This window comes from Gracilinanus agilis, chromosome 2 (assembly GCF_016433145.1).
Source record: "Gracilinanus agilis isolate LMUSP501 chromosome 2, AgileGrace, whole genome shotgun sequence".
Taxonomy (NCBI): domain Eukaryota; kingdom Metazoa; phylum Chordata; class Mammalia; order Didelphimorphia; family Didelphidae; genus Gracilinanus; species Gracilinanus agilis.
In genome coordinates, this window is record NC_058131.1 from 471370928 (window position 1) to 471394782 (window position 23855).

General features: G+C 34.9%; 1 protein-coding gene across 1 annotated transcript; it reads right to left on the reverse strand.

The window, feature by feature from the left end:
* Positions 1-1342: 1342 nt before the first annotated feature.
* NAA30 (N-alpha-acetyltransferase 30, NatC catalytic subunit) lies at positions 1343-23519 on the reverse strand. The gene is made up of 6 exons (XM_044662045.1): positions 23321-23519; positions 22828-23006; positions 21699-22533; positions 15603-15726; positions 12338-12393; positions 1343-2609 (listed from the first exon to the last, which is right to left on the reverse strand). Exons 3-6 carry the CDS (start codon positions 22530-22532, stop codon positions 2472-2474), a joined length of 1152 nt encoding a protein of 383 aa, XP_044517980.1. The 5' UTR covers position 22533; positions 22828-23006; positions 23321-23519; the 3' UTR covers positions 1343-2471.
* Between the last annotated feature and the right edge of the window lie 336 nt (positions 23520-23855).

A 23855-nucleotide genomic window follows, 5' to 3' on the forward strand; every position in this document is an offset into this window, starting at 1 on the left:
AAATCCATTTTAAAGGCTAAAATTATTTGAACTGAATGGGGTTTTAACAGTTCAATAATTTCAATTGGACAAAATAATTTTCATGTGTAGAAAAAAATGTCTCTCAAATATGCACAGGATATGTTGAATAATTGTGTTACCATGCGACTTTTCAACTTAAGTAATGTGATTAAGGCTTTGTCTACATAATGCCAAAACAACCAACTGATTCAGTCAGTTCAGTGAAACTGGTCAATATGAAAGAAAAAAAGGGCTATATGCATTATTTCACTGACCTGACAAATTAAAATGCTAGTATGATTTGTGTATAGACGGAAATTTTGCCTTCCTCTTTATAACTCTGCATGACAGTGGCCTAATTCCACTGAGTATCATTAACTTATAAAGCATTCACTTCTGAACCATCAATTTAAAAAAGTAATGAACTAATCTATAAGGGCTTCTGTGCAATCAGTCTGTTGTTCCAATTCAACTTCTTCTTATAGTTAAAATATAAAAAGTACCACTGATTGGTAGTATTCAGATCATTAAATGCCAGGGCCTAAATGAAAACTGACTGCTTATCCTTAAAAAAAGGTCTGTTCTAAAAGATGTCACCCTCACAGTGCTATGTGAGTTCATATGCACCAATCCTATTTTTTTTACTATACTTGTTTTGACAACGGGGCCTTTAAAAATGGTGCCAGAAGAATAGGATGGGGCAGTTTTAATAATAAAATTCTTTAAAACAAAGACAAAGGAACCCACAAGCAGAATTAAAAAATTTTTTTCACCATATATATAAACTGATCATTTTATTTGAAAAGTGCTTGTTCACTTCAAATGCATTCTACTGAGCAAAGAGTAGCTTTCCTTTAATTTTTTCCTGAAAGTGGAACTTTTTCAAATGTTAATGGAGGTAGGGTTTTTTAATGTACAGTAATTATAGTGATTAAAAAAATTAAATTAAAACCAAATCCTAACAGTATAGGTACAGTAAGGCAAATCTGAATTCTGAAAAAAGCATGTTTTCTATAGAACATTCTTCATAGTGAGTGCATTCCTTTCCATAGAAACTTTAGGTTTTCTAGTTATAGGAATAAGCCAATACTGGTTTATTGCTAAAACTGAAAAACAATCAATTTGTTTTTAACAAGTTGTTATATTGTGCCAATTGATAAGTTAGCAAAACACAAGGTAGCCAGTGATGATTGGTGGATCACACAGTGATCACCATGATTGATGATTTTTTGACAAGACTTGTAACTCATTCAAAAAAGGATGTACACTCTTCTCCCTTTTCATTTTTAGGAGGGAGAAAAAAAAGATAGCTCCTCCCCCAGAACTTGCTCACATAGTTTAGAGGAAAAAAAAAAGCAGCTGAAATGGATAAAATACACCTTGAAATTTATTTCCAAGACCAAGAACTGAATATCAAAGCATTTTAGAACACTGAAGCAATCTGGATCCAAATCAAGTGAAAAAAAGTTCCAACTGCTTTATAAAAGCTGTTTTTCACAGCTCATAGCAATAATTTTGATTAAATAAAATCATACCAATTTACATTAATTTTCTATTCTTTTCCAAAAATCCCTATCAAAAAGAAAAAGTGCATCCAAACCCAGCAATTTACTGGAGCCTTCAAGTTCCCACCCTTTTCACCCCTACACCCTTTTAGCAACTATTCAAGAATTTTCCAAACAGCTTCTACTTTTTTTGTTGTTGTTGTATAAGAATAGCTCTGTCTCTTGCCTGGGAAAAGTATCCAAATTATAAAATCTGAAATAATTTATTATCAAATTCAGAATTTAAATAAAAGCAGTTTTCTTGCAAAGACATTTTTAAAGGAAATAAAAAGAAAGCATGCACTAAAAAATTAGAGATAAAGACAAATATACTTATCTATACAGGCACTGGGAGACGCAATTTAATTGTTACTGTTACTCATTGTAACACACACATCCCACCCTACGATACACTTTTTTCATTCACTAATCACTGAGGTACCAATATTCAAAAATGGAAAATTCAATATTGAAAAATAAAACCTAAAATTGAAGCTTTCCCTCCCCCCAGAAAACTATGGCAAGTTTTTGTATGAAATGTTAGTATACTTAGAGAATTTTACAATCTAAATTGGCTTTTTTCAGGAACAAAAATTATGTTCCACATACAGGTTCTGTGATAAAATGTTCACTGTGTATATAACGTTGTCAGTAGACTTGCAAATGAACGAACAAATCTTGGCTAGCAACTGGCACATCTTGCTGGTACCAAAAGAACTTTTGAAGTTTGAAACAATCTTTTAATTCAGAACAAATGTGCCATGCCATAGTGCAACAAATATGTGCGACACTCAATGAGACACTGACAGGTAAGAGCTGCATGGAAATTACGAAATCCACCTGCAAAGCAATTCTGTACAAATTGCATTGCATGCAAAGGCCGACTGTGCGCTGTTGGGAAGTTGTTCCTTCATGTCATAGTTTCTTTTAACGCAGCCATAGTTTAAGACGCAGTGCATCAACTCCATTTAAATAGTATCTGAACAGCCTTTTATCTCGCACAAAACCAAGATTTTCATAAAGTTTCAAAGCAGATTTATTTGTTATTTCGGTTTCCAAGACAACCTTTAAAGAAATGAGAAAAAGCTTTATTAGTTATTTCAAAATTAACAATGTGAAAACTCAATTGTTTGATTTGAAGTAAAATCTGACAGTCTACTACACAAAACAGTAGTTCAATATTACTGAACTGAATAGCTATAACAGCAAATCAATGCAGTTTACACATTTTTCTTTCCTCAAAATCTTTCAGAAAGCAAACCAGTTTAGGAAAAAGGAGAAAGATGTAAAGATTTATCCTTAAATTTTTCTTATTTCCTCTATCAAAATATAATTTTACCCCAAGACTAACAGGTTTGCCTGGAAAACAAATATACCAAAATTCAATCTAAAGAGAGAGTATGAGATTTTTACCCCGTATATATGAAGTGTCTATTAGATATTCCTAGCTTAGTAATGAAGAAAAGTGAAAATGGATCACCTTTGACACTTTAGGATTCAGCAATTTCAAATTCCTCCTAACACCTTTTGTGTGTTTTTTATAAATTTCATCTTCTTATAAAAAGGTAAATTCAAAAGTAATGCTTTAATTCAATTTCTTTTGTCAGTGAAAATGAACTAAATAAAAACTTAGAAATGAATATAAAGTTTTCTCCAATAGTCTTCATAAGACATTTAAGATGAGTGGCAAAAGCCCAGCAAATCATTAAGGAGAACTGCTTAAGAGAATATTGAGCAAAAAAAAAAAAAATCGCTTAAGAGAGTATATACATATGGAAAGATAAAGATCTATATCTACATATGAAATAATATTCAGGTTAGCATCTATTTATTTGGGGAGAATAAACAGCACCTATTATTTTAACTTATTAAAATTAATCAACCACAAAACTTGAAGCAAAATGTTGACAGAATCACATTCTAATATTTGAAGAGGAAACATTTTTTGGGGGAAAGAAACCTAAGGTTATCTTTTGCTATGTTGGATCAATGTTTTTATATTTTTTTACCATCAGTATATTCAGTATAGGAAGATCTAATTTATATAACTTAATAATGCCTTCTGCTGTCACAACTGCTAATTGATCAGAAAGAAGGAGGATTTATTTTGTTGTGCTGGCATAGGGGATAAGCTTTATAGATTTTAACAATTGTCTCTACTGACCACTAGCTCATTTATTTCCAAGTCCTGAAATAGACAAAGGAATGTAAAAATCACTACCTGTTTGTGCTCCTACTAGAGGATTACTTTAGAATATAATTTTATTTTTGTACTTGTAAAAAGGAGATGAGTTTATAAAAGAGCTAGTAATGGCAAAATGGAAAGTTATGAAGTGGAAAATAGGAAACTTTGCTTCTAGTTCAATGTGACTGAATTATGGGATCTGGGGAGGTCCATTGACCTTAGTTTCCTATCTACAAAATCAGAGGGGTTGTAGTAGATGATGTCTAAGCCTTCCTGCTTTAAAGTCTCACTATAGACAATGTGGAAAATTAAAAACACATGAAGATCAGTAAATTACACTCCCCACCCTTAACAGTAAGGACTTTGTTATTAATGTTTCAATACCAAGCACAGAATTACAATCTACAAGTGATCAATCAATACTTGTAGATATAGTAAATGTATTCTTAAGAATATAATTTTTAAAATTTGGGGGCATTTCACATTTGTTAACATTAAAAATTTGGATTCTATTTTCAGCTGTTTCCTACTATTTTTGTGACCTTGGAAAAGTCACTTACTGTCTCTGACCCTTAGCTATAAAATGAATAGATTGAATTTGTCAGCCTACAGGGTCCCTTCCAGCTCTAAATTCAAATATATGATCCTGAGTTTTGTTTTTCAGTGTCAAAACTAAAGGAAAAAAATCCTACAAAGAACACATTTATTTTTTAAATACCAATTTAACAATATTCTTGGAAAACACAAAAAATTCAAAGCAGCAGTAACTTCATACACAAGACAATGTACACTAATGACCAACTTCCCTCTCTAGTCTTCATGACTCTACTTTCTCCTGGTTTTCCTGACTACTCTCTCCAATCTCTGATCAACAAAACAGTAGTATTCCTCCATGTTCTGTCTGAAGACCTCTTCTCTTTTTTCTCTCAATGATCTCATTACCTTGTATGGGTTTAGTTACAATGCAGATGATTCAAAGATCTATATAAACTGAGACTCTCCCTGACCTTCAGGCTCCTCTTTCTAATTTCTTATTGGACATTTCAAAATGCATATTCCAGAGACATTTCAAATTCATTATGTCCAAACAGAACTCATTCCATTTTCTCCCAAACTCGCCCCCTTCTGTCCCATTTCAGCTGAAGGCAAGTATATTCTTTAGTCTCCCAGGTTTATAACCTCAGTGTTATTCTCTCACCCCAAATATCTAATCAATTGGCAAATCTTCCAACTACCTCTGTAACAGCTCTCATGGCTGACAGTCTTTAATTGGTCTCCCTATCAAAGTCCATCTTCCACAGAACTGCCAAAGTAATTTACCTTAAGTAAAGATTTGACCATGTGACTTCTTGACTCAAATTCCATAGACTCCCTATTCCTTCTAAGAGCAAATACAAGCTCCTGTGTTGAGTTTTCTTTTTATTATATATTTTTTAGAATATTTTCACATGGTTACATGATTCATGTTCTTTCCCTCCTCCCAACCCCTCCCCATAGCCAATGCGCAATTCCACTGGGTTTTACATGTGTCACTGATCAAAGACCTATTTCCATATTATTGATATTTGCACTAGAGTGATTGCTTAGAGCAGGAGTCGGCAACGTATGGCTCTTTCTGCAGGAGCCATAAAGTCAATTTTTTTTCAGGTGCTGTTACAGGAGTGCGCACTGTGAGCACTGTACGGCTCTCACGAAATTACATTTTTAAAAATGTGGCGTTTATGGCTCTCACGGCCAAAAATGTTGCTGACCCCTGGCTTAGAGTCTACATCCCAGATCACATCCTCATCAACTCATGTGTTCAAGCAGTTGTTTTTCTTCTGTGTTTCTACTCTCACAGTTCTTCCTCTGGATATGGATGTCGTTCTTTCTCATAAGTCCCTCAGAATTGTCCTGGATCATTGCATTGCTGCTAGTAGAGAAGTCCATTACATTTGATTGTACCACAATGTATCAGTCTCTGTGTACAATGTTCTCCTGGTTCTGCTCCTTTCACTCTGCATCAATTCCTGGAGGTCATTCCAGTTCAAATTCCTCCAGTTCATTATTCCTTTGAGCACAATACTATTCCATCACCAGCATATACCACAATTTGTTCAGCTATTCCCCAACTGAAGGACATACCCTCATTTTCCATTTTTTTTTTTGCCACCACAAAGAGTGCAGCTATAAATATTTTTGTACAAGTCTTTTTCCCTTATGATCTCTTTGGGGTATAAACCCAGCAGTGGTATGGCAGGATCAAAGGGCACACAGTCTTGCAACTCATAACTCCACCAGCAATGCATTAATGTCCCAATTTTGCCACATCCCCTCCAACATTTATTACTTTCTTTTGCTGTCATGTTAACTAATCTGCTAGGTTCAGACCTTAGGTGGTACCTCAGAGTTGTGTTGAGCTTTCAAAGTCCTTCATAACCTGATCTAAACATTATCTTTCTAAGCCTACTATACATCACTCCCCCTCCTATACTCTGCAAGGCAGCTAACCTGGTTTCATAAATGGCACTCTAGTTCAAGGGCATCATTTTCTAACATGACAGCCATATCTCTCTCTATCCAAGTTTACAGAACAATTTTTACACACTGGAAATCTGTCATCTGGTCACTATATATTGTTCTTTCTTTAAAAAAATTTCCAATTTAAAAACATTTTAGAAATTTAATCTTTCAAAGAAAATAACTATATAGAGTATCCCAAAAATCATGGTGCAGTTTTAGACTAAAACAGCTTACAAATGCACAAAGACTTCTAGGATACCTTGTCTAATGATAAAAACAGCTTTCATTTATATAACCCTTCAAAATTTATTTTTCACCTTAGGTATTTGATCTCTATGCAAACCTCCCCAAGATATAAAAGTATATTGCATAGGGCTTGTCCAGGGATGCATTTATCATCTAAGAAGAGGTTGACAGAGGATGTTTTTTGGGTGCTGAAACTAATGAAATCTATCTATATAAGTTATGAAAATCATGACAATGACTTTAACTGTATAGAGTATACATACCAATGAAATTATTGATCCCTGAAATTAAGGATTAATAAGGTTTGCAAAGCATTAAAAAAAATTTTAGGTAATCCTTCTGACAGCTTGAAGTAGATAGTACAAAAGTTAATATTTTCATTTTACACATTAAGAAATTGAGACTCAAAGAGGTCTAAGTGAGAGGTGGGGTGATATTGTGGGGAAAAAAATGCTAGGTTTGGAGCCACTATACTGATGTTCAAATTTAAGTTCTGCTTCTTACAACCTGTATACCTTGGGCAAGGCAATTACCTAAGTATGTTTCCTCATCTGTAAAATAAGAGTGCTGGATAGAGAACCTCTAAGATCCCTCTATTTCTAAATTTAAGTGACTATGACTCAATCAAGATCACATATCTAAATAACATAGCTGAGATTGAAACAGAAGTTTTCTGATTCCAAGTCGGGGTCCTTTCTAATAACTCTATGCCATCTGAAAAATGCATATGTACTAACTAAAAAGTTTGTAATCTGAAAAATAAATATTTGTCAGGTTGGTCAATCCCTTATTAAGCATTCCAGTCCTTTCTGGGATGTGTAGGGACAAGAACATGCAAAAGTAAATAATGTACTATGAAGTTAAGGGTTGTTTTTTTTTAAATTATTAAAGTACCCCCAAAAAACTCTTTCATTAGATCATAAAGCTTTTTAACTTCTTCCGTTGAGGTATAGAAACTGATTTTTATTCAACATCACAAGATTATATCATTACCTGGCCAATTCCATGCCAAATCTGTACAAGAATAATTCATTTCATGTTTATGAAGCATTATAACCCCTTGTTTTAAAGCCACTTTTTTTCTCTCTTTACATCATAAATTTCTATTCATTTATATATCTGTAAGATTTCAATAGTCTTTGAGCTGCTGTTGTAATGTATGGTCACATTTCATTTTTTAATGTAAAAGCCCTGTAAAGATGATTTTAAAATAGTTGTTAAATTGACATAATGTATATATTATAACATTGATTTGGAAGACAGACATCAGTTTGTTTGATCACTGATGTCTTTGGCTTAATTTATTGCTGACCTTGCCTTAAAATGGCAAGGGATAATTTATCATGGCTTAATTAACCATACCATAATTTATCCTTGGGCAGCTAAATGGTGCAGTGGATAGAATATCAGGCCTGGAGTCAAGAAGGTTTATCTCCCTGAGTTCAAATCTGGCTGTGTCACCCTAGCTAAATCCCTGTTTGTTCAGTTACATCTTCTGCAAAATGAGCTAGAGAAGAAAATGGCAAACCGTTCCAGTATCTTTGCCAAAAAAAACCCAAATGGGGTCATGAAGAGTCAGCCATGATTAAAACAAATGAACAACTGAGAACATTTATCTGTAGATAATTCATTCCTTTTTCAGAATAAATAAAAAATATAAGTAAATGATTTACTACTACTAGCTATTTTGGAGGTAGTTATATATTAAAAATATATGTTGAAATAAAGTTCAAACAACTATGTTTAAAAGCATATCTACACAGAAGTCTATTCCTAAAAAGAACACAAGCCTACCCTTGCAAGCATACCAAAAACAAAACAAAAATTAAAATATTTCTACATTATAGTAATAACTACATGAAATTCTACATTTGTAAATGAAATCTTCTCTTCCCAAATGAGTTAATACTGCTATTGCATATAGAGTTTTTCAGGAATTAGATAAGGCAATCTAAAATTTATTTAAAAGGCTTTTCTCCCTTTTGGTTGGCTAATTGTGAGGTGGTGCATGTTGGAATTGAGTATCTTTGGCTATGGGGATATGCTTAAGTCTAGATGGATTGAGCAGATTAGGGGTAAAAAAAAAGGCAGCACAGGAAGGAACTGAAATGGCTTGACCAGTCTGAACTATACTGTTGAAAATTATGTGTAGTAATCACTGTATATAGATTCGTATTCCTTAACTCTTTGGTCAAAGTTCAATTAAGCTAATAAAAACAAAAATATACATTACTTACAGTTACTCAATCATTTGACTAAATGAGCAGCATTTATATTCTTGGAAATCAAAACTTTCAAGGTCTTATAACACATTCTTATGTGTAATTTTGTTTCTGTCAAAAATAATATGAATAGCTAATACTGTCATAAATGCAACAATTTTTTTACTTTGTCTACATTGTAATCTTTCAAATATTTTTGTTCACATTGAAGCTTGCCCTTCAAGTTCCTCTATTTCTTGGCATTCTTCTCTTACTTAGGGGTGCTCTGAAACAACTTAACATCTGACATGGAGAAAAGTGTTCAAAAACACCTTTAGAATGAATAAATCAACCTATCAGTTTTCCTGTAGCCCCAAGGGAAAAGTCTATATATGCAAATGACAAACAACTAGAACTTTCTAAACATATGAAAGGTATGGGGGGAAAAAATCACTGTATTAAAGACTTTCTAGATCTATGACCCTGGATAAGGCTCTTATATGTAAAATAAAAGAGATTGGGCATGTTTAGCAGGGTTTTCTTTCAGCACAAAAAGTTCTATAATAAATAATTGTGGGGAGTAGGGCAGCTAGGTGGATCCATGCATTGAGAGCCAGGTCTAAAGACAGGAAATCTTGGGTTCAAATTTGGATTCAGACACTTCTAGCTGTGTGACTTCTGACAAGTCATATAACCCCTATTGCCTAGGTTTTACCACTCTCCTGTCTTAGAATCAAGAAAGAAAAAGATCTCCAGATTAAGAAGCTACTCATAAAAAGATAAGTCTAAGTCAGAAAGCATATTTTGTTTTTTAAATCTTTTTTAAAAAGCCAATTCATGGAATTTGCATATTTCTGGATGAAGTAAGACTATCTAGTCAGCTCTACACCATACTATTTCTACAAAAAGCATTAGTCTCATTTATCTCCTTGTGTAAATAATTTAGATCTTTAAATTTTAGTTGCAGAACTATGACTTTCTTTTATGGTTATTACAAAGAGATTATATCATAAGGCCATGAACACTGAGGTGAAATTTATCAACTTTCATATGACTGATATCTACAGGAATATTTTCTATATAGTTACTCTCAAAATGCTATAGGTTTAATAGTTTATTATATTGCAGGGTGACTACATTTGGGAACTTATAAGACTATAACTGTCCCTTTTGTTTTTAGGAACTGGCTATTAAAGGTTCTGAATACAACAGAGCAATTTGTTTTTGCATATTTAAATTCTTCCTCACACTTCCTTCTATGGTCTGTCTTATCCTTTCTTTCCTACAACTCATATGCTTTCAGACTAAATTCCTAAAATTTCACAACCTCTTAAGCCTTATGAAACAAGATACAATAGAATTACAGGCAGAAACCAACATAAAGTCATTTGCTGAAACTCCTACTCTTACCTAATCCACAAATTCACCTCAAATTCATACCTTCCTTTACTTGGAATTTCTAAAAATTGTTATCTTCAAGGTCCTTAGGTGAAATGAGGAAAGTCTTATAGGACCAGAATAAAAAGCAAAATAGTTCTGTCTCTTTAAGTGATTCATTTTACCATGGAAAAACTACCCAACCCAGAAAAAGAATCACTTAAACTTTAATAGGAATCCTGCTGTATAAAAGCATCTGAGACAGTGAATATGGAATTTTTCACATTTCAAAGTATTAGTGATTATTGGTTTAAAAGCAATCGAAGGGAGCAGCTAGGTGACTCAGTGGATTGAAAGCTAGGTCTAGAGACAGGAGGTCCTAGATTTAAATCTGGCCTCAGTCACTTCCTAGCTGTGTATCCCTGGGCAAGTCACTTAATCCCCATTGCCTAGCCCTTACCACTCTTCTGCCTTGGAACCAATACACTGTATTGATTCTAAGACAGAAAGTAAGGGTTAAAAAAAAAAAAAAGCAATCGAAAAATAAACTAGTGGTGATGATTTTCTGATAAAACACAATGTAAATATAAGAAATAACAGCCATCTGAAACCATAATTTCCAACTAGACTTTTAAGAACATTCAAAGAAAAATTATTTAGGCATTAACCATATGAACCAAAGACACAGACAAAAAAGCAATGCCTAAGAGAACTGGTATTATAATATTCTAGATAGTTGGTGGAAATTCTGCCATTCCAAAGTCTTCCCCAATTTGTTATATATAGTGATAAAAAATTTTTACTTGTTTCCTTAATAGTAATCAAGCCAGCAAGGTTATAATGTAATGCTCATGATTCATCTTCCCCAGTTTTATCCTGAAAACTTAAAGGTGTCAGCAATCATCTATCTACTCAATTTGAAACATAACTAAATTTTTCAAATTGGAAAGTCAACTGTTAAAATTTCCTATGCATGAATTATCCACTTAAAGAGTTTTTTTCCACAGATGATTTTAAATCCCTAAATGTTTCTTTTTTCTTCTGCCATATAGTATGTTTTTGGGGCCTCCTTTAAATCTAATTTCTAGTAGTAACCTATAAAAACTCATTATCTGGTTAGATAGACCTGCTGAGGGAAAAAAAATCTGTGTTTTATAAAATCTTTTGCTAAAGAGGGGTGAAGTAGGATCCTTCTTCAGAAAATTACAACCTCAATATTTCACCATTCCCCTTTGAAACTCCTTCTACAGTCTCAAAATTTTAACAATTAAAAACTACAAGGAACCTAAGAAAACATCTTCACTTTAGTTTGATCTGAGGCCCACAGAGAAGTGACTCATTCAATGATATATAGGTGGGTAATTAACAAAGCAACACTTAGAATCCAACTGAATTTTCTGCCTCCAAATTCAGTTCCTTTTTTACTACCAAAAGTGGTAGTATAGTTATGAGTTTATAGTTTGCTTTTTGAATTTCCTTCTATGCTGCCTATTAGTTTCATGATCTTGAACTTCAATCTCAATTATATGAGCTACAAAATAAGGATAACACCTGCCCTCCTGATCTTAAAGATTTGCTGCAGAGAACTAGAGAGTTAACAAATATGAGAGCAGTTTACTTTGTAAACTATAAAGTGTTAAACAAATATATGGTATTATTAATACACAAATACTTGTTTCAGGCTACTGACTCACTTTCTATCTCCCACCATTTAGCATCATAGTAATAGTGCTATGTAGTAATATTATTATTTATAATAATAAAATCATCATGATCAATAGCCATTTATTAAATACTTCCCCCCCCCATTTTTTGTAGGTTTTTTCATTGGAGGTTTTTCAAGTCTGAATAGTCTTGTCTCTGGAGTAGGTGGTTTTCCTCAATATGAAAAAATTATTCAATGAGAAATTAAAGTTTATAAGTAATTTAGAATAAAAATACATGAAATTTATATAGCTTCATAGCTTATATTTCACATATATTATTCTTACTTAGAAATTCAACATAAGCTACATTGCTTGACAGTGACATTATTCCATGAAAAGTAAGACTGAGGTAGTAATTTTCTGAGAAAGACATATAAGATTATTATTACACATAATTAAGAAATCAAATTTTTTAATGTTTACTGAAAAACACCTAAATCAAATCTTACTTTTAACTTTTACTTACATTTCCATTAGGATCTCTAAGTATACATGTATAAAAATATTACTTAATCTTCCAAAATATGTGAGAAAGTTTATATTATTTAAATCTATTAAACATTCACAGAGACTTACCTCATCACAGTCTCCTTCGACCATGGCATAAATAGCTTTCTTAACCAAGTTAGTACCTAGAATATAGATTTCACTGTTAGTCTTCTCCAGAAAAATGGTTCTGATTCTAAAATTGTCTTTGGAAAGACAAAAGCACAAAAGAAAAATAAGAATCCAACTGATTTAATGGAGATGGGAGCAGGGCCTAAAACACTCACTGTATCTTAAATTCTACAAACCACTGGTCTCATGAACACTAGGCTAGTTCAGACAAATCTGTGTAGTGGGTCTAGGATTTAAAGCTGGAGACAGGGATACACTAAAGCCAGGCAAGTATGTACTTGTATATGATCTTTAGGAATGTTATTATCTAGGTAAAAGGATGCCCTAGCATATGCTGATCCATTATGTCATATAGTTAAGTAACCAACTTACTTATTGATATTTTTGGTAATGTAAGTTTCAGAAAGAGTCTAACTTTAAAATGTCTTTATGTAAAACAATATTTATTCCAAAATAAACTGGATTTTTTACATACTACTTTAAATTACTTAACTATAACATCGAAGATTCTTCCTTCTTAAATTTTACTCTCTTTTCCCTCCACTTTCCCAACACACCCCACACCCAAAGTATAGGGTTACTAAATAAAAGGGTCTTTCTCCTTCAACCTTCTGCCAATTCCTTTTCTCCTTTCCTCATCCCCGACCTTAAGAAAAATCACCCAGTATTTCCAAGACATATCCTTAAGGACCATCCCTCCCCACTCCCTTGACCATGCCTTGCAGAATAGATATGGCTTCTCATACCACTTAGATGAACTAGGAGTTTACCAACTATCATCCTCCATCTTCCCTATTGTCATCTAACCTGCTAATTCATTCTAAGGATTCTTGAGCCTTGTCATCTATCCTGTTGCTGTACCTTTAGGACTTCTGGGCCTTCCTATCCACCCTGCAAATAACCCATCTTTTATGTGCTATCTCCTCCAGTTTGAGGAAGAGTTCACTAAAAAGAGGTTTTTGTCTTGCTTTTCTAAACATGTCTTTCGCCTCCCTATCTACTACCTAATTTAGCATAATGCTTGGCTCTTTGAAAACACTTTAAAAATGTTTTTTCATTCATTTACTCTTTACATAAACTTCATAAAAGATCAATCATGCTATTATGTAAAGTATTATTCTTATTATTTGTTAATCAGTGAAATTTTTACTAATAGACAGCTGCACGTAACTTTTCCTGTTATATCACTGATATATTTTCATTTTTTTAAACTAGAAAAAACAAAATATTTACATTTATGTTCAGTTGTACTAATAGGTTTCAAAGGAATTTTCTGGAATCTTTCTGAAAAATATGCCAAAGGTACAAAAATTAAGTAGTATCAGAAAATCATAATATCAAAATGAATCATAAAGGTTCAAAAGAGCTATTATTTAATTAGCTGCTTGGACCTCCTCCTCAAAATGTTACCAGTCCTTAAATACATAGAAATCAAGAGTCTTTAGTCTACAAAGTAAGTTCTAAATTATAAAATTTTAATTTTCTTTATAGTTTTCTGGTCCACCTTAAATCATGTTGTATTTTTATGTTGGCTAGTAAACAGCTCAAAAGTTTTAGGAAATCAAAATTACAAAAAAGAGGCATGTGGGTGGTTCATTGGATAGGATGCTGGACCTGAAGTCAAGAATACCCGAGTTCAAATCCAGATTCACTTACTAGCTGAGTGATCCTGGGCAAGTCACTTAACTTCTGTCTACCTCAGTTTCTCATCTTTAATATGGAAACAATAGTACTAATCGTAATAATGAGGATAAAATGAGACAAAAATAAAGCACTTTGGAAATCTTGAAGTGCTCTATAAATACTATCATCATCAACAATGACACTTTATATTGTGAACTATTAACAAAGCCCAAAGACAAAAAAAAAATACAGATATGATCAGTTCCTCTAGGAAGAATCATCCAAGCTGTCAATGGAAATTACTTGGGAATCCATATTGTTCAATCTCATTTTGCCTTCTATTTTCATGTTTTTGTCTATAGCATAACTTATGCTTGGAAAAACTACCTCTCCCCCTAATTTGTCTCCTTTAACGCCTAGGTCTTCCAAGATGTCTTCTAGGATTCCACCCCAACCTGAAGGGACCTCTTCTTCTTAACTTTCTCAGACAACTCTATTGCATCTTCTCTTATCAGCTTAACTAATGAAAAGCCTAAAGACACTTAACCTCTTCTCCCTTTCACAGAAAAAAAAAAATTTAAGTTACTTCAAGATAGGGGCATCATTTTTCTTCTTTATATCCCCAGAGACTTACAATTAGAAGACATGTATTTGTTGAATTGAATTTCAAGAAGTCCCTAAATCATTACTGCTTTAGTGGTAAACTAAGTCTCCAATATGTTCAGAAAACTCTTCCCTGATGATTCCTACATCACAACAAATAACCCAGTGTTATATGGATATGCTTTTGACAGAAGTCACCAAAAAAGGACAAGTATGAAATTGTAAAATACATCAGTTTTATTTCTTCACCTTTCTAGGTCTTCCTTCAGTTTATAAGAGTTGCTAGTGATCAACTATTTGGTGCTGGTGACACCTGAACAAAATTTTTTATCCATATCTGAGGTATACTTAACTAAGTTAATTGAAGTTTTCTTAAGGACAAATACCAGATACAACCACAACTTTGCGAAATTTGTAGCATATATTATAAGTCAAAACATACAGGTAGAAAAGTTCTCCAGAGGCTTAGAAGAGAAATTCTTTGTATGTCCTCCTTCAAAATCCAACTCAGGTGAGTTTCTATATGAAGCGCCTTCCCTGATCTTCCCTAGCTGATAGTTATCTTTTACTCCACATTTCTCTATAGCACCTTCCCTGGCCCTCTCCTTTGCTCTTAGCATACTCTTCCCTTTGTACCCAAGGTTTTCTGTTTATGGTCTTCTTCCTGTTAACTGTGAGTTCCCCTAGAATAAGGTTGTATCATATTTACATATCCCAAGCACCTGGATAGGATCTTACATATCACAGGTGTTTAAAAATATATATATGAATTAAACTGAAAAGCATAAAAGAAAAAAATTTAAATACTTTAACTGTTTAAGTAAAAATGAGATCTCTTTAAGTATACTGAAAGGGTGTCAAATCCATTAGCTTATTTTCCCTAGTTTCATAGGCTCATTTCTAAATATCACTTTCATTTTTACTGGCCTTTGGTTTTAAAACTTATAAGTACCCAATTGCTTCTTTAACTACATGAATAAAAAATTGTTTTTCTTACCAATGCCATTTCTTCTGTATTTGGAATCCACTGCTAACATGGCTATATAACCTCTGCGGAACATCTTTTTGTGCATATCCAACTTGCAAACGATGGCACCTACACACTCCTCCCCTACCACGGCCTTAAAAATAAATGAACAGTTATGAAGTATATATTCTCATGAGACCCAATACATTTCTACAATCAAATAACTCTAAACATTTGAATATTTTTTAGCCAAGAACCTCAAAATAGTAAATAACAGTCTAATCAAGTCAGAATTTCCTTAAAAATTATAACCTAGGACACCCTGTGATTTGCCTGTCTTCTTATATTATTCTTGTCGATAGCCTGAAAAACAGGTCAGCTAGAACATCTTGCACAAGGTAGGTGTTGAGTAACTAGCAATTTGACAATGAAACAAATAAGAATTATAATTTTTTGCATGAACCATGATAAGCTAATATTACTGAGTTTTGGGGACAGAAATGAGAAAGGATATATATAGAAATCAGAGAAACCACTGATTCAGGACACCTGAGTATGATCCAAAGTTAATTCCAATACTCTATGTCAGCATTTACATCACATGGACTTTTTTCTGACGTGTTTCCTGGAAAGGGCAAATATAATCATATTGGAATAAAAGTACATAGCATATTACTTCAACCACACTAGGGTCTTTTAAAAAAAATGTGTTTTTACTCAGCTGCCACTCACTTTTTAAGAAAATGGATATCCCCAAATGTGTATTATAAAATATAAACTTTGCTCCTGCCTTTACTACCTAGAAAAGAATTCATTGAGAGAAAAATACATTTAAAAGGATATGTATTTAGTAATTAAAATTCCTTTGAGATTCAAAAGTAGTAAAAAGACTACATGTAGTCTTAAATCAAAGACTTTGAGGAGAACACTATAGTGAGGAAGTTCCAGCATAAATTTCATAAGTAGATTAATATGAATTTTAAGGTTTTAAGCATAAGTGCTTCTCAGTTTTTCCAGAACTTTGTTTTTTAAAAAGTTTATTAGCTGAATTCACAAGAGTCTTAATTAATAGTATTGAAGAGATGTTCCACAAAATTCCAGTCACAAAAAGTTTGAGTCATGCTGGATTTTAACAAATTTCATCACAGCAGTCCCTCCACCCATTCATGAACTGGCATGGATGAGCTGTGATTTGCATCGCTTGGAAGAAATATCAATATGACTTGAGATTACAGATACACAGGAATATTGAAGCATTTCAACATAATATTTCATGAAAGAGTGTTTATAGCTTTAATTGTCACAGGTAAAAATTCAGATTTTGTTCTTAAGTAAATTTCCAAGAAGGAACAAAGTTCTCAAAAAGTGATGGAATCAAATTAAAAGAGAAAACAAATTATTGAGATGACACTTTTAAAAGTCTTCATTTTTTTCTAAAGACAGAAAAAGTTCAGATTGTAATAAAACACAAAACATTGTTGTTTTAAAAAATATTTTTAAATTCTACCTTGTGAGGCAGTATGATACAGTACAAAGTGTTTAGTTTTCTAATTAGATAGAAGCCCAGGGTTCAAATTCTGACTTTGCCATTATCCATGCAATTTCAGAAAAGTCTCTTAACTTCCCTGGATTCAGTTTTCTCAAAAGCAGATTGAGAGGGTTAGATTAGAATGTCTTCTATCTCTAAATCAATGAACAACAAACCTTTATTTGAAAAGGACTACATAAAATACAAATGATTAGACTGTGGCTTCTGAATCTATTATCCTAAATGATAAAAATCAAAATCAAAAAAAAAAAATCAGTTAAATATATTTGAATATTTCATATAACTATTTTGGTTCCTATCATAGTTCCTAAGCTATTTAGTACTTACAAAACCCTGAAGTTTTATTTGTGCTTTCATAACCTGAAACAAATATATGATTCATTTTGATTTTTTAAAAAACAAAATTCTTTAGCTATTAAGTTTTAATGTTTAGTTTCATTCCAGAGGAAAACTTTGTATACTAAGCTTGGATCCTGTGGAAAAAATAGAATATTATAATCATGATGGGCTCTTCCCCAGAATAATGCAAGCACATTGAGGGCAGAGATTCTTTCTTTCTTTTACATTTGTATTCTCAATGCCTTGTATATAATAAAGAGCTTAATAAATGTTTGTTGAATGAAACTCCTATAACAATGATGAAAAAAATCACATAGAACTCATATCTTATGTGGTAAAGTAAATGGTGTATTTACAACTTGACCTCAATAAAAGTACAACTACACAAAATAGCATTTGACTGAAATTGTAATTCATTTTAAAACTTAAGAGAAAAATAAAATACAGTTTTTAGAGAAAAGATAAAAGCAATACTAAAAATAATCTTAATTAATCAACCTATTTATTAGGAAAAACACTGATGCTAACCCACACAAATTGACATACTACCCCCCCCAAAAAATCAACAGATATACATTAGTATGATTTCTTTGAATTGTAAGTTTCAAATAGTAAAATGCTCATATAATTTACTATACTTATCTAGAAAATTAAAACAAATACTAGAATAGACTTCTAGAATGAATCGAGTTTATATAAATAAAATTTTAAGAAGTCTCTTATTTCTCTAAGACTCAAAACTATAATCACTTAACTGAGGAGTATTGAAGTCATCAAAAACACTAAATCTAATACATCTTACTATTAACAATTAGATTGATTTCACTCAGTCCATCTCTAACCCATTAGTCAAGCAGAAATAAACAGACAAAATACCTGTGTATCGTTTTCAAGAACAAAAACCCCATTTTATACAAAAAAGTCCAAAACTTAATATAATGAAAAATTTTTTTGCAAAATGTTAGTAAAACATTTATTAATCTTAAAAAGCTTCTGGCTCAAATCTTAAAAGAAAATATGTCCATTTTTAATTGGAATAATTTTGTTAGATTAAAATTATATTTGAACAATCTAGACTTCGTCGATTCTAAATAAATTTTTGGATTTCCAAATTCTGAATCCAAAAAGTTTTGAACAAGGACTCTGAATCTATTACTACTGATTTTTCTAAGTACAGAAAATTATCTCTGAAATACAACTTAAAAAAAGATCAGTACAATTAACCTGAGAGCAATCACAAAGAATATGAATTGGACAATTATATGGACTTGTTCACATATCCAGGGGAAAAACCAGCTGAAGCTTTGGATCATGCATGTTTAAAACAAATAAAATAAAGTAGTACTTTATAAATCTAGCACACTTACAGAACTCATTACCATAGCGGATACATATTTGGAAACAAGTTTCAAAAAGATTGTAGATAAATTCAAGGATGGTTATAAAAAGAAATATATAATACCATTTTGTTGATTCAAATAATTTTTATGGTACCTGACATTTTCATTCTATCTTCATTTAATCGATTAGAGGTTAAGGACATCTTTAGAATTCCCTAATGTTTTTAAGTTGTCAAGGTAGCCAAAAACAATCTTACAAAATAGCATTTGATCGTTCAGGTCATAGGCTATATTCAGTTTCATTTATGTTCATAAGATCACAGGCTTTAGGAAGAGACAGTACAAAACAGTGGAGAAAGGGCTAGCCCTGGAGTCAGGAAAACCTAGGTTCAAGTCCTGCCTCTGATCCTTAATAGCTGTGTGACCATGGGAAACTGGATTAGCATTTCAATGTCTCAAACCACTTTCCAAGGGAAGGTATTTTGGTAGGAAATAAAACTACCTCTTCTATAGAACCAAAATTAAAAGAAAAACCACACAGCCCCAAGGAATCTTGGAGATTATAGAGAGGTTAAGTAACTTACTTAATGTGGCACAAGGAATAGGTCCCACAGTTCAACCAAGATACTATGATTGATAAAGAGGCATAAAGGAGAAAAATAGAGATGGTGAAGAGCCTTAAGACCAGATCAAACAATAGGTTGAAAAAATTAAGATAAGATAGCTGTCTTCAAGTATCTGAAGGGCTGATGTGATGATTAATTTTATCCTGGATGATTACTTGTTGGGAAGATTCCTATACAGGTAATCTGTTGGATGAAAGACTAAAAGTACCCTCCAAAACCAAGATTCCTTAATTCCCCACCTGGTATTCTTTCTAATCTACCATTTGCCTATTCCTGAATCTAAATTTTCATCATGAGATACAGTATCAGTCCAGCAGTCAAAAGCCTTGGATTGCCATTATATGACCTTAGTCGACACAAACTCTATGGGTTTGTTTCTTCATTTGAGGGAAAATGAAGTTAATCTAGATAATCTCAAAAGTTTCTAACAATTCCTAAAACCTGTAACTATGTACAAATTTGAATTTATCGGTAATAGCTCTAGTTCTTAATGGAAAATCTAAATTTTAAAAACTCCGGTGAAAGGAACACTAAGTTCTAACTGGGCTCTAATCTTCACTGCTTAAAGATCTAAATATGCAAAACAAATCTTGCCCTTGGGAAATCCCAGTTTTTGGATATTAAGCCTTTGACCCTAAAAATTAGCAGGAAAATAAAATGCCCTGTAAAAATTATGCCCCATGTCTTCAGTATTTAACTACCACAAAAACCTCTCCTTTAGAACGTATAGTACAGTTCTATGAAATAAGAGAAAGACAAACTATGAAGTGTCTAAAAACTCAGTTGATAGACAAAAAAGTTAAAGGTATTTCTACTAAAAATCAATACATGTGAAGGGGCTATTTCTTAATTAATACTTAAAAGTTACATATTTAAATAAAAAAAGGCAGCTGGCATAACCATTAGATATTTCTAACAAAACTAGAAAATCATGTTTAAAATACTGAATGAAATCACTATTTCTTAAACAATAATTCCCTCTCTACCTATCAGTCTGGAATCCTACAAAGGCCCAAAGAAACCCACTTTCTATAGTATAATGGCAGATTCAATATAAAGTAAAAGAAAAATTACCAATCCTAAGGATAGACTGAAAATGGTACTGTGAGCCACAATGATCAAATCATTTTCTCAGATTAACAGCAGAGTGAAAAATTACTTTTGGGACAAACCACCTGTAAGAAAAGTAAATAGCTTTAAACCAATAGTGAAAAAATGGTTTGGATAAGTCACTGAGAATACATTAAACTGAAAAAAACAATGCTAATATAATAGTTTCCCCTTTCTAAATCATAAAACAGTTCTAAGAATTTTGAGGGTGCCACTTCCTTTTACTTTTACTGGATAAAATAAACAATTTATTTGTATTTACATAATAATAATCACATATATTCACTTGTACTAGAGCTTACTTAATATATATCACTGCCACCAGCAGTAGGCTAAACAACTTGGTAACTTGCATTAAAAAAAAGAAAACCTCATTCCATATAAATCCTCTCACTACTAAAAAAATTTGCTAACTTAAAAACACAGCAATAAAACACAGATTTACATGGCACATAGAAACCCTTATTTTTTGTATGACTGCCAATTCTTAATTAAACAAAAATCAAATTAGTAACAATTTCACACCTAGTTTTCTACACTCTTACACAAGTACATCTCCCTTGGTTTCAAACTCTAAGCTAAAATAATTGTTAGTCGCATACTAAAACCAAATAGGTTATCATTATGTTAATTGTTCTAAAGTTTAAAAAAAACTGATTACAAAATGTATTTATAAGTTTTAATGCTTCGCCTTGGCCATACCATTATAGACAATCATACTCATCAAAACATGTTTTTGATTACTCTTATTAACACTACAGAAATTTTTGGATACATTTCTCTACTGAAAGGTTAATACAGCCTGTCTGAGTAGAAACATGTTCAAAGTTAATGACTGTAAAGCGTTTTGAAGATGATGAATGGATCTTCTCAACGATAGTTAAAACACAATTACATACTACTGATATGACACAAGATCCCTAATCCCTTTGCATTAAACTTCCATTACATCAATATAATTGCCCTCATCCAAGATTTCTTACCTTCAAAACAGTTTAAAATAAAACCCTCAAATAACTGTGTGTATACATTTACTTTACACCACAATCGGTACTATGAAAAGCTGGGGTTTAGGAAATGTGTCAGCTGCCACACACATTCCCTCCCCTACATGGTCTGGATCCTGAGGGGTCACCCCCACTTTCTCCTTCCACCCACTTACCAAGAAGCATAGCTGTGGCCAGTTGTGGATAAAATATCTATAGGTATAAATGGAGTAGGGTTCAGACAGATCTTTGGTGATCAGTCTCATGATATCGGGCATTTGTAGCTCGGATTCATATCGGACATATCGTATCGTCCGATCCTCCTCGGGTTCTGCCTCCCTGTCAGAGGAGGTGGTTAAGCTGCAGACAGCTGTCAGGGACGAGGAGAGCACCAGCAGCGATTCATCTTCCTCCTCCTCTTGCTCAGTCCCTCCAGCCAGTCCATTGCGGGCCGACGCCAGGCCGCTTGTTGCTGCTGTTACAGCTGCCGCCGGTGTTGTGGGGTTTGGGAGCGCAGTTCTTGCATTATTGGGGAGAGTGTGAGGGGGTCTTTCACTGGGGGGCTGCCCAGCTTTTTTGGTTGCAGTCGCCCTCGGTTTCCCGTCGGTGGCGGGGCCCGTGGCCGCCGTGTCAGCAGCGCCCACGATCTTGCTCTTGAGGGAGGCGGCTGCCCGAAGGTGCCTCAACTCGGGGCTGATCAACCCGTTGAGTTGCTGCTGCTGTTGCTGCTGTTCCTGCTGCACCGGCGGCGGCGGAGGCAGCGACGCCGCCAGTGTCTGCGGGCAATGGAGACGCTGATGCCCCTTGGAGGCAGCGACCTCACCGGCCGGGCTCCTGTCCCTGCCTCCTCTTTCTCCTCTTCCTCCTCCTCGGTGCTCCTCGTCGTCCTCTTCGTCCTCGCTGCAGCAGACCGGGGCGGCCCCCGCGGGGAAGGGGCAGCGCGGCTCGGCCGCGGCCGGTGGCGGCGGCGGAGGGAGGAGGCTGCTAGGCCCGGGCGGTATCTCCGCCATCCTAGAAGTGACACAGACCGAGAAAGGAGCCCATGAGTCGGGCCGCTTCTCTAGGTGAGAGGAAAGGGGGTGAGGGTGGGGGGCGTAACTGGGGAGAGGGGAGGGGAACAAAGGCGGAAACCGTTCCTCCCGGAGTAGGTGCCCCTAGACCCTTTATTCTGACCCCCCACCTCCGCCCCTCCTTTTACAGCGCCGCCCAGCTGCCCGGCGGCACCCTCCACCACCTCCACCCCCAGCGCCCAGGCCGAGCCGCCGGGCCTGCCGCCCCCCTCCCCTGCACCTCCTCGCCACTAACCCCACACCAGTCTCCGCCGCCGCTCCTCCTCCTCCTCTGCCTCCTCCCTCTCCTCCTCCGCTACCGCCTCCTCCTCTTTGGCCGCCGAGCTGCCGCCGCTGCTGCCGCCACCGCCACCTCCTCCTGCTCGGCCACCACTGCCGCTGCTGCCGCCGCCGAGGCTTTTCACTCAGCCTCCCCTGCCGTAAAGCGCCGTCGCTGTTACCCCCCGGTAAAGTTTCCTGTCCCCAGCTTTACGACACTTCCCTGCCTAGCGGCTTCCTGAGTGCTCAAAAGGAAAGAGAGGAGGAGAAGGAAGGACAGACCCACCTGAGCTGGTGCGGGGGTAAGGAGGGCTGACTTGCCGCGGTCTAGTAGCGCTGGCCCTTCCCCCTCCCCTCCCTCGGGCCGCTGTTGGGTGGGGTTTCTCGGAACCTTGGGCGGGGGTGGCGTGGCCGACTTTGGAGCCCTTCCCCTCTCTTTCCACCCACCAGCAGCCCGCACCCCTGCTCACCTTTCCAGTCTTCTTTGCTAGGCATGAGTACAAGTCGGGAGCGTGGGGCTATAGGTCAGAGGTGCGCCTTCCTTTCCTTCCCTTCTTTTCCTTTCCCTTCCTCCCGCCGCTCACTCTTCCTCCGCCCCTTCTTTTTAGGTCCACCCCCATCTAAAGCGTGCTAGGGTTAGGGGAATTCCTGGTCCTTTCTCCGGGCTATAAGTCTGTTAACCTCTGAGCACCTGAAATTTCTTTAAAGTTTTTAGGCTTTCCATTTATTCGTTGAAGTCCCTGCTTTTAACGTTTGCCCTGCATATGAACAAAACTCTTTTCAATAATGGGACGGGATTGAGAGTGGGGGAGGAAAGAAAGGAGAAAGTCCACATATTCCTTCTGAGCTATATGGAGAAAGCTGGGGATTTCCTGCTTCAACGTTTGTAATAAAGATTCACTTTAGCTCATAAAAATAATTTGAAACATTCCCTTTCTCAGCAGCTATTTGCTTTATGACAATAGAAACATCCTAAACTTTACCCAAAGGTAAAGGTTTTTTTCC

Bases quoted from the DNA above. Each gene is read 5' to 3' on its own strand.
- NAA30 (XM_044662045.1), bottom strand. From the start codon at position 22,532: ATGGCGGAGATACCGCCCGGGCCTAGCAGCCTCCTCCCTCCGCCGCCG. The intron at 12,394-15,602 runs GTAAGAAAAACA...TCTATATTCTAG, and splicing joins ATACAGAAGAAATGGCATTG to GTACTAACTTGGTTAAGAAA. The intron at 2,610-12,337 runs GTAAGTCTCTGT...ATTTCTTTAAAG, and splicing joins TCGAAGGAGACTGTGATGAG to GTTGTCTTGGAAACCGAAAT.